This window comes from Seriola lalandi, unplaced genomic scaffold, assembly GCF_002814215.2.
Source record: "Seriola lalandi dorsalis isolate HSWRI2012SDOR001 ecotype SW California unplaced genomic scaffold, Sedor1 jcf7180002054333, whole genome shotgun sequence".
NCBI classification, from domain to species: Eukaryota; Metazoa; Chordata; class Actinopteri; order Carangiformes; family Carangidae; genus Seriola; species Seriola lalandi.
Window position 1 is genome coordinate 251,790 of NW_019524886.1, and position 14,514 is coordinate 266,303.

General features: G+C 40.7%; 1 protein-coding gene across 2 annotated transcripts; it reads right to left on the minus strand.

The window, feature by feature from the left end:
• Positions 1–1,230: 1,230 nt before the first annotated feature.
• ganabb (glucosidase II alpha subunit b) lies at positions 1,231–14,507 on the minus strand. 2 transcript variants are annotated; one of them, XM_023407362.2, is made up of 25 exons: positions 14,412–14,507; positions 13,482–13,583; positions 13,269–13,377; positions 12,654–12,781; positions 11,592–11,771; positions 11,371–11,436; positions 10,008–10,065; positions 9,802–9,883; positions 9,522–9,618; positions 9,203–9,383; positions 8,855–9,008; positions 8,325–8,560; positions 8,056–8,182; positions 7,812–7,891; positions 7,434–7,574; positions 6,884–6,980; positions 6,470–6,571; positions 5,662–5,905; positions 5,065–5,129; positions 4,674–4,750; positions 4,414–4,488; positions 4,136–4,249; positions 3,917–4,026; positions 3,562–3,662; positions 1,231–2,929 (listed from the first exon to the last, which is right to left on the minus strand). In XM_023407362.2, exons 1-25 carry the CDS (start codon positions 14,429–14,431, stop codon positions 2,820–2,822), a joined length of 2,856 nt encoding a protein of 951 aa, XP_023263130.1. In that variant the 5' UTR covers positions 14,432–14,507; the 3' UTR covers positions 1,231–2,819. The 2 variants fall into 2 exon arrangements, with proteins under 2 accessions (XP_023263130.1, XP_023263132.1); XM_023407364.2 differs by lacking the exon at positions 11,371–11,436.
• Between the last annotated feature and the right edge of the window lie 7 nt (positions 14,508–14,514).

The window sequence follows — 14,514 nt, forward strand, 5'->3', positions numbered from 1 at the left end:
TGAAAATACAAAAAATAGTAATTTGGAAAAAAAGTTGTTTTTTTTAAAGGGACATACAATGCACTGAACACTTGTTTGAACGACTATTGGCTTCTTTGTAAACTGTGGCTTGATTTAGGGTAAGTACTGTGCTCAGGTACAGGCGTGAGGTACTTTCTACTATTAGGTACTACTAGGTACTTATTTTATTTGTACTTCAATATAATGTATACTTCACTCCACTACAATTTAGAGACAAAGATTCTACTGCTTTTACTTCATTTATTTGATAGCTTTAGTTTCAACTTACTTTGTAGATTCAGATTAATAATAGAGACTATTGTAAAATAACTAAATAAAAACTGAGGTATTATTATAAGATAAAATAAAACGTTATTGATCCCTGTTGGGGAGTCCACAAGTCACCCAACAGTGTATAAAATAGTTAAAATTACTCCCCTTTATCAGCTGGAACATTAAAGGTGAATTATACAATTCAACAATTATAATCCAGTAATAATATAATATTCATTTATCTAAAATTAGCCATTCTGTGAAATTAGTACATTTACTTTTACTTCTTTAAGTATATTATGATTCACTGTGTATTGCTACTTTTACTTTATTAAAAGATCTTTTGAAGAGTACTTTTTCCACCTCTGGACATTACAGATTTTTCCAATAACCTGATGATTTTGGAAAAAAAAAAATTATCAAGTGAGATTTTTTCAAATGTCTACTGTACAAACTTCTTGTACCTCCTTTTGCTTTTTATTTATTCTTTATTGTAATTTGGAACTCCATATATTCTGCTGTTATTGTGGATTATTTGACTAAATTGAGCTGTCTTTTTAATTGCGTGAAGAGTTTAATTTGCTGTGGTAAAAAATACAAAAAACAAACTCATATTTTTAACAAACTGTAAATGTATGTAAGCCAAGGAGTTGTATATGAACTGAATGAAACTGTTAAGCACTTCCTTTTAAGGGGTACTCCTAAAATCTGGCAGAAATCAAAAAACTTGTATAAAATGTGACAAATTAGACACATATGTTGTGTATTTCCCTAAGGACCCATTTTCATGTTGTGCAGTCTAAAAATACACCATAATACTCTTGATGTTTAGCCAATTGTTGATTTTTTTTTGACTAAACAATTGTCCAATCTAGTCTTGATGTTCTAAAAAGAACTCATAAAATATAGAAAGACACTATCAAGTTAATTCACTCAAAAGCAGTGATAATCAAAAGCTTCTTTTACATTTGGTCAACTTTATTTTCACTTGGTCTCATCTTTTAAAGTACATCTGACAATGTTGATTGACAGCTGAAGTCTGTTCCTTCACTTCCATTTCCACCAGTTCAAGCCATCACCAACAAAACTGCAGCAACATGTACATTTATGATCATAAAAACAATCAACGAAACAAAGTCGGAACAACAAAATCCCTAAAAAAGGTCAGATGATTTGACTAGACGGGACATAAACCTGAGTCTCCAGAGAATCATTTGAATATTTTATAACTGCTCAGTGTGCATTTAAGATTGATTTTCATGTAAATCAGAGGGCTTTAAATGGATATATGCAAGTGAAATACCTTTTAAGGTTAGGAGGTTTGGATGTGACCTCTTCAATAAGATCCAAATGACACACTGGAAATCTTGTCTTGACTGTCCCGACAACTAGTAACACATGAAAATCTAAACAACTTTTATTTTCTCACTCATCCTCAAGTGCATTAAAAATAATCTAGTAAACAATGCTGGAAAAAGAACTTGATAAAATAAAGAAAGCACATGAACAGGATGATCCACACTGTCAGTGGTTCAGTCCCCTGAAGTGATTCCCACTGCCAAGTCTGTTCAAAAGAACAGCTGATAATCCCCTCTGTGCAACATTTCAAGGACCTCATCACTTCTATCATGAAGCGATGATAATTAATCAATTCCATGCACACAAATTGATCACTTAGGAATTATGGTAGAGGCTAAACAAGAATGAACCTGCCGGGATTGGTGAGAAAGATGATTACTTCTTTACATTTTGCAGAGTGAGGAAAATTACGAAACTGCAGGATGAAAGTTTAGTGCGGAGCCACAAAGAAGATTGTTGGCAAGCCGTCCCCAAATACATGAAATGTGGCACAAATAAAGAAGGTCTAGCTCTAACTGACTTGATTTAAGTGCTTGGCTTACAAAGAGGGATGGAATGAATGTCTGATGAGTTTCAAGTCAGAAACATATAGAGGGAATCACCAGCAGGTGGAGCATGTGCTTTGAGTGTGAACCTTCATTTTAAATGGAAAATAATGGCCCCACACTGATCTGATTTTTCTTCCGAGGCAGAGTGGATGGAAAACCAAGCAGACGATAAAACAAACAAAAACAAGTGCCTGAATGTTTTCTTTCTTAACCCCAAAAATTCATTACAATGACATAATTTGAGTTGCTCAGTTATCTATCTGAAAAAATGTGACAAATAATTATCTATCTAATAGTAACCCTTTTTGTTAGGTATTACAGTGTGACTGAACACAAGAGGGACATGGCAGAGACGTTATGTGGCTCCGTATGACTAACAAGTTTACATGGATTTGGGTGTCTGTGTGTGTCTGTGTATAGGGCAGAAAATTGTGTGTATTTGATATCCTGTGTGTGTGTGTGTGTGTGTGTGTGTGTGTGTGTGTGTGTGTGTGTGTGTGTATTTGTCTTTATTTTCCATGATGGTTATCCTGTCTTGCTTTAGTTAGTCTTGAGTATCAGCACCCTCCCGCCTCTCTCCTCCTGTTCAGTCCACTTCAGTCATGTTTTCCTCCTGCTCCTCATTTTCTGTCTCCATGGTTACTGAAGCATCACGGTCCAGTCTGCCCCCGAGTTCATGCCGGGCTTGCGAAGCGTCAACACAGACATGGAGGCGTCAAAATCGAACTCTATCTGGCTCTCTTGACCATCTGCAAAAGGAAGAAGGAGAAAGTATTAGACAAAGCAGATAGATTCTCATCCAAAATGTAAAATCTCATTTATTTTTAAGATCTTTGTAATCCTGAGGGTGCAACTTGATTTGGCTCAGTCAGAAAACAGCACCCACAGGAAAGCCTTTCCTGTGGGTGCTGTTACTTTCATACTTCAAAGCTGATGACATTTCTGTGGTATAATTTAGTGTAAAACCTTTTCACACACCACAGAAATATCATCAGCTTTTGAAGTATGAAAGTCCAGACAAAGTTTAGTTGTGTTTCAGCTCAAAGGCTGAGCAAAAACAATCGCTACTTCAATTTGGGGAACTGAGTTTTGGAATTAGTTAGCGTGTTGGCCCATGAATTCTTAAATCCCGAGAAGCCTAGAAGCCACTGATATTAACAGATTTTCACACCAACACCAGTTGGAATGATAGTGTTATTGGATTGGCACTCCAATAACACAGGTGTTGGATTAGTTACAACTTCACCTGGTTGTTTGCAACACTGCAAAGAGCAACATATTCTACATAGAGAATGACATTAAATTAAAGAGAAAGGTAGATTCAGTTCCACGCTCCCTTAGCTATTAGAAAACTATCAGAAATTATGTTAATAGGACTCACCAGCAGCTTTAAGGGTAACCTTGCTGGGTTTACTGGCTCCCAGTATGACAATGCGTTCAATCCAGGAGCGGGTAGTAAACTGGGCATCTGGAGCCAGGTTACTGTGGACCAAGCAGAGACATGGTGGTCATGGTAGGTATTACAATACAAAGATTAGTTCCTAGTAAACAGTTCCACACAAAACTCAGCGACAATGAGAATAGAGATGAGATGAAGTGCTGTTTTTCTTTGCCATTATCACCAGAAACCAGCATCTGTCTTCAGTTCTCTTACTGTACTTTTGTGTCTTTATGTTTTGTGGAATAATAAAGCAGTGTTTACCACTGAACTGAAACAGAGCATATTTATCACTCACACAGAAGAGAGGATGTTGTTGGCGAAGGACAGCCTCCTGTGGATGAACTCCTTCTTTTCATAGTTGAACGTGTGGCCGTCGTCAATGTAGAGCTCACCCTCTGCTTTTCTCTGTCAGACAAAGAGGACAAAACTTCAAACATGACGATTTGCTACTTGGCACGCAGCAGTTGACAGTTGTGTCTTGGAACTGGCAGCAGAGTGTGTACATTTGAGTTACCTGCGGGTTAAGAGCCACATATAGAGTGTAAGGATCGTGCTCCATGCAGGAGGAGGACCTGCGAACTCGAAGCTTCCTGGTAATAATGGAGCCACCGCGCTGGAAAACTGGGATCTAAAGACAGAAGGCTTCATGTTAAAACCAGAGAAATGAGAGAAAATACTAACTATTAAAGGATGTGGAGGGCCTTCTAATGTATGTGAAAATTATCGCCACATCATTTCACACAGACGTAGTGCTGTATGACAGTACTATGTACATCTCTGTGTGTGTCTTACAGAACTCATGGTGACCGGGATGTAAAGATTCTGGGCCCCGTTGTGCTTCTGGAAGGTGTGGACATCAAACCAGACCTGAGGAACACATAAAAATGTTTGACTGATACCAAGAACAGCCAAATCTGCAGACATGTTATTGACTATAAAAAAAAAAGAGTTTTCACCACAATCATTGAGATGAACACTGAAGTTCTGCCTGAAGACACCAGAATGATGCAGTAACTTTTAGATGCGTTTAAACCCTTGTTTCCGCCTCTTACCTCGTCTTTACCAGGCAGGTAGGCGGTGACTCCCCTGGCTCCCTCCTCAGTCACTGGGTGCACCAACAAATCTCTCCCTGCAGAAGAGTTAAGTAACTTCAATGGAAATGTTACCGTTTTGAACCATGTCTGCTTCACCGTCATCCCTGATTTCAAGTTTTAGTTATGGTTTGTCCTCTTGTACCTCAGCTGTTCTCACAGCAAACAGGCCTGATTCAGACCTAACACATGCCAACATTATGTTGCATCACATGCAACAAGCTATTTGTGTGCACTGAGCTGGAGAGTGTCATTTAATTTGATCATCTGTAATTGGAGGCAACACTGATGTAAAAAAAAAAAAAAGAAAAAAAAAAAAAAAAGAAGAAAGTTTTTGAGTTTTGTTTCTTACCGATCAAGAACTCGTCATCCAGAGCAAAAGTAGCAGGATCCTGAGGATACTCCACCCACAGTGGTCTATAACAGAGATGCACATGTGAGCAGAGCAGAGTAACATCAAGGAATCCTCTGGGTGAGTGTGACTAACATTTTCACACTTACTGACAAGATAATTACACAATTATTTAGTGTAATGGAATATTGTGCACAAATATAATTCAGATTAAAGAAAGATGTTTTGATTTTATATTTCTCCGTGTACATTTGTCAGCTTGCCAGAGTATTTTCTATTCCAAATTATGTAAGTACAGCTTTTACATCATTACTTTTTGTTCATAAATCATAAACATGAGAAAATATCTGTTTTGAGATTTAATGGCAAAGGCTTAACTTTGTCATTATTATCGACAGAAATAGCATGGTCGCGTGAAGCTACATCAAAAAGCCAGAGGAAAATATTCTCTAGTTAGACACCTAAACCAAGCAAGTACTTACATCTGGATTTGATGGATTCAACTAAAACTCTGCCATTTTGTTGCTGATTTTCAGCTACAGGCAAGTTATCATGAAAGAGACACAAACACACAGTCTTCCCTGCCCTGATCCTCACCTCATGACGGGCTGTCCAGTGCGGTGTGCCTGGTAGAATTGCTGGTACCAGTAGGGCATGAGGGTGTAGCGCTGGCGCACCGCTTCACGGATCAGCGCCGTGTTTTCTGGACCAAACAGCCAGGGCTCGCGGCGGGGTGTGTCCAGGTGGGCGTGTGCCCTGAAGAACGGTTGATACGCCCCCGTCTGGTACCAACGCACCAGCAGCTCAGTGCTCGGGGACTTGAAGAAGCCACCAACATCAGCTGTGAGATGGAGGGGGTAAATGTGAGTCAAGTCTGGGCTGACAGAGGTCAAAACAGACACAACATCCACTTGAGATCTTGTATTTTTTAGAGATTATGAATAGACCTGAAAGGGAATTAAAGTGTGCATTTCTTTTATCAAATCAGTTTTTTGTTTTAAATGCAGGTGCAGTGTCATAAAACAACTGATCTGATCATGAATGAAGTTTCAAACCCTCAGTACATGATACATACAGGCAGTATAACTGTTCAACAAAACTGCAGCTAGATTACACAGAAAATCTGTGCTATCACCATGGTAACACCTCATGCAGTTTGTCAGTAGGTGTTTCCATGACAACATAAAACAAACACTCTGGGGAGATCTGTGCCCATGTCAAATTAATTCAGAAAACAGATTTTAACAAGAATTTTCCCCCTGAAACCTGAAACCTAAAAATTGCTCACACAAACAAAATCAAACAATTTAAAAAAGCCAACCGAAATAATCTTAATATTTTGTTCTTCAAAACAAGTTGGTCATTTTACACTGACCATAGGGACAAACTACCAGATAATACTCACCACCGCAGAAAGAGATTCCAACCAGGCCCAGACTCAGACACATGGGGATAGAGATCTTCAGATGGTCCCACTCTGCAGCATTATCTCCTGTCCACACAGCACCTGCACACAGAATAACAAATTCTTGGTATTAAAGGAATTTGTTTTCGATAGTAAGCTTTAATCTAGTGTCATTAAAGTACTAGTAAATTATAAATTCAGATCATTGTTATTATTAAAAAAACCTTATTAAATCTGGACTAAACTGAAAGTGTAGTTTGATCCAGCAAACACTGAACATAAACAAAGATGATTGTAATCAGCACAAGAGAATTATTAAATGTGCGATGGCAAATTTTCATTGTTCCCAGGATTAGAGTAAAGTGATTTGAGGTTGCGTTTAGAATGAATAGTAAAAAGCAGTGAGGGGCTCACCGTAGCGCTGTGACCCAGCAAAGAAGGCTCTAGTCAGAACAAACGGTCGCTCAACTCCTCCCGACCTCTGGATCAGACCCTCCGCTGTGGCCATTTGCTGCAGGTTGTACACATACAAAATCAGTGAGGCACAGTGGGTAATTTGCAAGGGTATTTTAACCAACATCATCTGATTGTTAAATCATAATTTGAGTCTCTTTGAAAGCAGTTTGTGAACAATGTACAGTACAATCATATCTCAAAGACTACTACTTGACTACTATTTAAAAAATCATTTCATTCCCACTGTAGGAAAATGGTATCAGAACATCAAGGAAAAGTACAGTAATATATTTTCATCTGTCCAGAGTTGTTTAATGGCTACAGGTAATTTCATTTTGCTGATACGTCGATTCATGTTCATCTCCTACACTTACATAACATTACTTACATTCATGCATGAATACTCAACCAGACTAAAAAACATGAGGACGAAACACAAAGTCTAAATTATCCAGAGTTCAGAGAAGCATTCAACAGACAAAGCCACAGAAGAATTGCATGCACTCACCACATAGAAGCCATAGGTGTTGTGCACGTCACGGTGCTCCCAGGCTCCATGCATTGCATCCTTGTGCATTGTGACCTCTGGCCCATTAAAGACTGACGGCTCATTCATGTCGTTCCACGTGTACAGGTTCTCCATGGAACCCTGGAGAGTGGACAGAGATTGTGGATGTAAATCTCGAGGCCAGGCCGACCAGAGAAAGAGCCTGTGACACTTGGTAGTTAAACGAAAGGTTTTAAAAGAAACTATCGGGGGTCATGCTTATCAGAGAGTGTTCTTCAATAATTGTCTTGTCTCACAGAAAGCTGGCACATAGAGCAACAGCTAGCGTGCTAAATCTTCAGTATCTCAATGTCATCAAGAAATCTCCTCGAGGCTCACCTCATACTGATCGTAGGCGAACATGCTGGCCCACCAGGCCCTCATGTCTGCACGGGTAAAGTCTGGATAGCCGGCGCTACCTAAAGCACATCATTCGTTCCCAGGAGAGAGAGGCAAAACAGAAAAGAACGTGATACAAATATGAATTGTTAGAATTAAGATTTTGATCTCGATAAGTATAGTTCTTAAAGTGTTTTCACAAAAGCATTTTCTATACATTTTCTAGTGATTGATTTAGACTTACCAGGCCAGCACCAGCCCTCGTAGTCTCCACCATCTTTATTCTTGATATAGAAACCCCGTGAACGGATTTCATTATGGATCTTGTAGTTGCTGTCTACTTTGATATGAGGATCCACAATGGCCACCATCTATAAAAAAAAAAAAAAAAATTAGAGAAAGAAGTTGAGCAGAAAGTCTTTAAAGTGTAAAAACCTCTGGCAGGAAAACCCATGATGTGGATCCTAACACTGTCTGCTGGTACACTGATGCTCGATTATTTATCATCTGTACCTTGCGTTTCTTGTCCATGAGACCCTGCAGCATTTCCTTTGGTGTCGCAAACTTGTGTGGATCCCAGGTGAAATAGCGCTTCCCGTCTGTGTGCTCAATATCAAGCCAGATGAAGTCATAGGGAATGTCGTGCTCGTCAAAGCCTGCATCCACTGACTGCACGTCTTCCTGGTCATTGTAGTTCCAGCGGCACTGGTGGTAGCCCAGGGAAGTCAAGGGAGGGAAGGACTGGGTGCCTGAAGGACAACATGAGAAGTAGGTAAGACAACGACAATAGAGAAGGTGAGACGGAGGAGGACAGTGAAAACCTGATATCAGGCAGTAAAACATTTAATTTGATTTAAATTAACTACATGAAATAACTACATGGTTTGTTAAAACTGGAGTCACTGCCTTTGTGTGAAATGCCTGAACCACCATTAAATAAAATAAAATAACTTCAGTATGAAGATCATGTTGTAAAGGAGAAAGTGCTACATTGAAAAGGAGGTAAAGAACTGAGCCTTCATGCCAGTCATCCATCTTCCTACCTGTAAGGGAGGCATACTGAGAGAAGACATCTTTGGGTGTTGGTCCAAGCATAATGAAGACATCGATGATGCCGCTTTCAGAGATCCAACGCACATCCGTCTGTGGAGTCTCACTGGAGCCCTGAACATAATCCAGCATTTTTCCAAACACCGTCTGGGGAGAGAGCAAGTGAATAAAGGACTGTGATATTGTACATCAGACAGTCATCATGGCCCTTTAAACCAAACTATGATCCAAAAAGTAAAACTGGAATTAAATTCATGCAGTCCAAATGCAGGTGAAGTTCATTTGCTCCTGAAAAAGGTTCTTGGCTGTTTGACAAAGTTTCTGCAGTGAAAAAGACATACCTTTCCAGCTGTGTTGGAGCTAATGTCCACCCAGGTTTCAGCAGCATTGAGCCAGAAGATGCCTGTTGTCCGCTGGGCGTTGTGGGCCAACATAACTGGGACGGCCCCGTACAGGGCCATAGGATTATACAGCTCATACTGGAACACATCCAGGTTGTAGAGCCGATATGGATCTCCATTGCTGCAACGCACATACACACATGTAGGCTTGATTCAGTGCAGTGAAGACTATACTAACAACTGCGCATGGACCACCCAATGTGGAAGAAAAGTCCAACTCCATTTTGAATGTGAAATATGACTTGCTGTTGCCACTCACTCTGTTGTTTTGAGCCTGAGGGTGTCTGCGTGTTCGGGGATGCCGTATACATGTTCCACACCCGGCAATGAAAAGTCTAAACTAACAGCAGATGGACCTGTTGGGTGAGAATAACCAATAATCATTCAGGTGGCGGCAAAGTAAAAATGGTCAAAGTGATTTTAAAGCTGAGATTTCTACATTTGTCATTTAGTTGATCTGAAAAACATCTATAGTACATAATATGGTACCGGTAATTACACCAAAATTACCTGTAACTGAAAATAGAAGTATGACTTACCATTAGGTTTGCTGTCTGAGTGCGATTTAAACGTTTCCTCCCACATCCCATCTTCTACTTTCTCTTCCTCTTCCTTTGCTGCCTGGCAGGCGAGAAGAAAGAACAGTTATTTACAGGAGGAGACTGAGGTTGGGAGACAGTGTAAAAATGCTGTCTTTAAAATAAAATAAAGAGGAAAATTAATTGTGCTTTAGTGTAGCGAGTACCTCAGCCTGGTTAGCCGGATCAGCCTCTTCTTTCTTCTCGGCCTCTGGGTCTGCCTGACTGCTCCATGGTACAGAGAATGGAAGGTGAGTTGGGGAGGGGGAATACAGGAGACAGACAGATGTGTCACTTTGACAGAATCACACCGTCTTGTGAAGAGTGACAATATATGGGAGTATAATTAAACTATGATAAAAAGGAAAAGGACATAAAAACAGGGAGGTTGGTGACTGTCCCCTGATTCCACACTGAAAAATAACAAGTACTCTACAAGGTGATGAATGACTTAACTTTAATGACAAAGGGGACTGAGCAACTCCCTACCTTGTGGCTATTTCAAGCTAGGCATCATGGGACAGGAGCTCAAGAGGCCTACACCTACAAGGCTCCTTAAAAAAGTACCAACTGATACCCAGTGGATCCGACATATACCAAGGTGTATTCCAGGCCATGGTGTATCACCAAAGACCCTTTCACACAAGCCCTGAACTGCCAAGAACTTTTGGTAGTCACACTCAGCTGTGGAAGTGCATGATCTGCAGCAGCACACATGCAGGACACAGTGGTGACAAAGATTTGCTTTCTTTTGATCTCAAAAGAAGCACTGTGTTCTGAGGTAAATTGTTCCCAAATTAAGGAAATTCTTACACCTAGAAAACACAAAAATACAAACACAAGCATAACCACAAAGAGAGATGTTGCTGTTGGGTTTGGGAAGTGAGCAGCGATGCCTGCAAATAAGGCAAAAGCTATCTGTTGGGACACAGACTAGCTATGTGCGAAGTCAGAAATACATCGCTTTTCAACTACTGCGGTTAGTTCTCTCTGGAAACTGAGCAAGCGTGACAAATAATTTCAGTCAACATAACTAGTCAAGAGACCCAGTCGGTCATGCAGTTGCAGGGTTAGACCAGTTTATCAGACGAGCTGCTGAAGTGACACTAGAGGTGTATGATTTAGTTAATCAGACACTGATCTGACAAGACAGTGGTGTACAGTAAAATCAGCAGACCCTACAGTATAATCTCCCAGTGAACGTGTTTTTTTTGATGATCAGGATGATTTTTTTGTTTCATGAAATAAAATTAAAAAACAAAATCAACATCCATATTTTCTGTCAGTATCTAAATTATCCTTCAAAAATACAATGATGATAACAGTCAGGGCGATACTGAGCCCCTTAATTCTGGATCAAATCAAACAACGCCATGCACACACTCACCCACACTGCTCTCTTTCACGCTCAGTCACATTTGAGGGTAGATACAGAACGTAGTTTGATGGGATTCCCTATATTTTATGTCACTATTGGCAGCATTGGCACAAGGAACAGAATACACACTTACAAATCTTAAGGGTCTTTACCTAGTGAATACCCTCTTGATATTATCCCACACGCTAGCCACTGTGCTAGTTACTTTATAGGAGAAACTAGGATGATAAGGGAGAAGAGGACAGAACAACGAGTCAGAGACAATACTCAAAAAACAAACCATTTCATGGGAACAAAAATAGAAATCATCCACTGAGTGAGAACGTGGATTAAAAGAGAGGGCTGGTATTTGTAAGAATGCGTGGTTTCTCACGTGTCCTTGCGCATCCTCAGGTGCTCAAAGGCCAGCAGGCCGCGCGAGTTCAACGACATCAGCACTTCACGTCCCTCCATGATGTCCAGTCGGAAGGGTCGGGCACTGACGATGACCCTCTGAGACTCCGCGCCCAGGGACAGCACCACCCCGTTCTCGTCTTGAGACAAGAGGGACAGACTGAGGCAGAGAGGGGAGGAAATCAGGGTCAAGAGAGGATTTAGCTTTGTAAAAGAGAAGTGAGGACAAAAACTAAAAGAACTCAATTAGAGCTGTCTTTTATCATAAGTCTATTATCTACTCCAGACTGTTATTATACTCTACTGAGGCCAAACCAAACTTCAAGGTTAGAAGTTTCAAAATGATTGTAAGAGATAAAGCCAGAAAGCAATTATATGAATAGGCTGGCTCTTTTTCAAGTGGCCTCTTTTGTTTCAGAGGAAGAATTTATATTCAGAGTTTCAGTTCTCACTTTCCTGCCATTTTCACAGTTGAATTATGCACCAGGGGTACATGCCTCAACTTATACAGTAGAGCACATTTTTGTTTCCATCCATCTCCCTGTGAGTAACTTTATTAGGAGGTATTCATTTACTTCATACGCCGACATTTTGATAAGTCATAGAAGGAAAACATTGATGTAAGTAACATTAATGATGGCTCTGTTGCATTCAAGTGTCCCAGTAAGTAAGTCATAACAGTGTGACAGTGAGCCAACATGCACAACACCAGGACCTTGAAAATGAGGCAGCTAAATGGAATTCAGCCATCACTGACTTTTGTTCATGACTGAGTTTCTCCTACTGTGACATGTCAAATAAAAAAGGTACATCATCATTCTCTTTCTTCATATTGAAAGCGCTCTATGCTCCCCTATTTTCCCCATCAAAATGGAAGGTGTAGGAGAAATGTGTGGTCTTTGGCTGTATTAATGAAATTGACAATGGCAGGACTACAGATAGAAATTGTTAATTTTGCCTGTTTTAGTTTAAGTCTGTAATGTTAGAAACCTCCACCTACCCACTCACACCACAGAGTTAGTAACTCCAATGGGAGACTTACGGCTCAGTAGGTGGCTCCCTGATGAGCACGTCTGGGACCTCATAGCGAGGCTTCAGCGGCTTCAGCTCGTTAATCTTAACCCTTGTTATGTTTCCCTGGAGACGGTAGAGCTCGAGCAGCAGACGCACCTGAGAGCCAAACACAGAGAGGGGGGCAGAAGGGGAGAGGGTAAAGATTCAGGAGAGGCAAAGGAGGGTACAGAGGAATTCCATTATTATCTGATAAACACTAAAGCAGAGGTTGGCAAATGGGTTCAGCAAAGAGAGAGTTTTTTTTCTGTATAACACTTAGTTTGTCATGTTAGGCATTTGATACCACAAGGAAAATGAAAACTGGTAACTGGTGCTCTAATGACACTATGTCAACTTTTACTGAAGTTTTAGTAAGCAGAGGTCATTCTGGGAAATGGGCTGAATATCCAATGTGGACATGTTTCGCTTTCAGCTGACACTTCAAAAACATGAGGAGTTTGGGATTTATTACACTGTGGGAACTTTTGAGAGGAGGGTAACTTCCAAAAGAAGACACCTTGCAAGACTTGATGTTAAACATTAAGTGCGTTATCCCACTGGCCCACTGCTTCCTGAGTCGACTGCCTTTTTATGTGTGATTCACCTTGTTGTTGTCATTGATGAGCTGCAGGGTGAGTCTGGTGTTGGTCAGCTCCATGGTCTCCAGCAGAGCTCGATAGGGAGACTCACCAGGCTTCAACGCTCGCTGACGCCTGTTTAAAACATAAAACCAAGTGTCAGTAACCATGTTAATTTTCTCTTCTTTTTTTTTTTACCCCCAGCAACACTATCTAAACAAGTGAAGTATTGCACTCACTTGCAGAAGGCACTCTGGTCACAGGTCTTGAAGTTGCCCTTGTCCACAGCCCACGTCCCACTGAGGCACACAGCCATCCACAGCACCAAGACAGGTGCCATCCTACAAAGAAAATCAAGGAGACAGCATAAACTTTAAGATGGTTTGGCTTAAAGTCACCTTTCCAATTCATTAAGTCACATTTGATTGAGCAATACCCGAGCCAAACTACAGCCCGCATACAGGAGTTACACAAAAACACACACTAACACAAGCACACACCCGGACTTTGATCCCACTATGGAGGTAGAACATGTCTTCCAGTGAAAGGCAGCGCCAGAAAAATGTCAGTCAGCTAATTAAATCATTTCCCGTTTCCTCATCCTGCTGCAGCCACACTGTGCATATTTTAACATTTAACAGACTGTCCAGAGTACCGTTTTTCATTTTATACTCTGAGTCTGCATACAGAGACTAATTCCCAGGCCTCATACTCCTGTTAGAGCCGGGCGATGTGATGTGTTTGACATGATGCCAAGAGACAGCATTAGCTAACGTATCGGCTAATGCGTGCTAGCTCGCAGTCAATAGGAATTAAATTATGTAAAATTACAACTAAACCCAGGCAATAATTATTTACGTGGCAACAATAGTGCATTAGTCTTTTATGGGCGAAGTAACACCCGATTATCTGATAGCGTTGTTGTCGTTATTTACCTCTTTGGATACCTCAGGATATCGTGCTAACAGACTGCCTGTCAAACCGCTAATTCAATTGAGAGGGATCTCGACTTCTCCACTATGATTTTCCTTCCTATCGACCGTTAAACCCCAAAACAAAAAAATCTGCTGACCCGTTTACCGAGTGTGCAGCCGGGGTGATAATCTCACTGATAATGTATCAAACAAACGATAAATTCACGATGAAAGAGCGGAACTGCTTTGTCTTACCTCTCAGTGAAGGAGGCCATCTTGATTATGCCCCCGCTTAACTCCGCCCATTTCACTCCGCAACAAAGATCGTTAAAAAGGAAGAGTCACCACAACGCAACGA

Excerpts from the sequence above, each read along its gene's own strand:
- ganabb (XM_023407362.2), bottom strand. The coding sequence starts at position 14,431 with ATGGCCTCCTTCACTGAGAG. Across the intron at positions 6,981-7,433 it reads ACACCTATGGCTTCTATGTG|CAAATGGCCACAGCGGAGGG; the intron begins GTGAGTGCATGC and ends TACAACCTGCAG. Across the intron at positions 4,489-4,673 it reads ACCTGCCTGGTAAAGACGAG|GTCTGGTTTGATGTCCACAC; the intron begins GTAAGAGGCGGA and ends TGTGTTCCTCAG.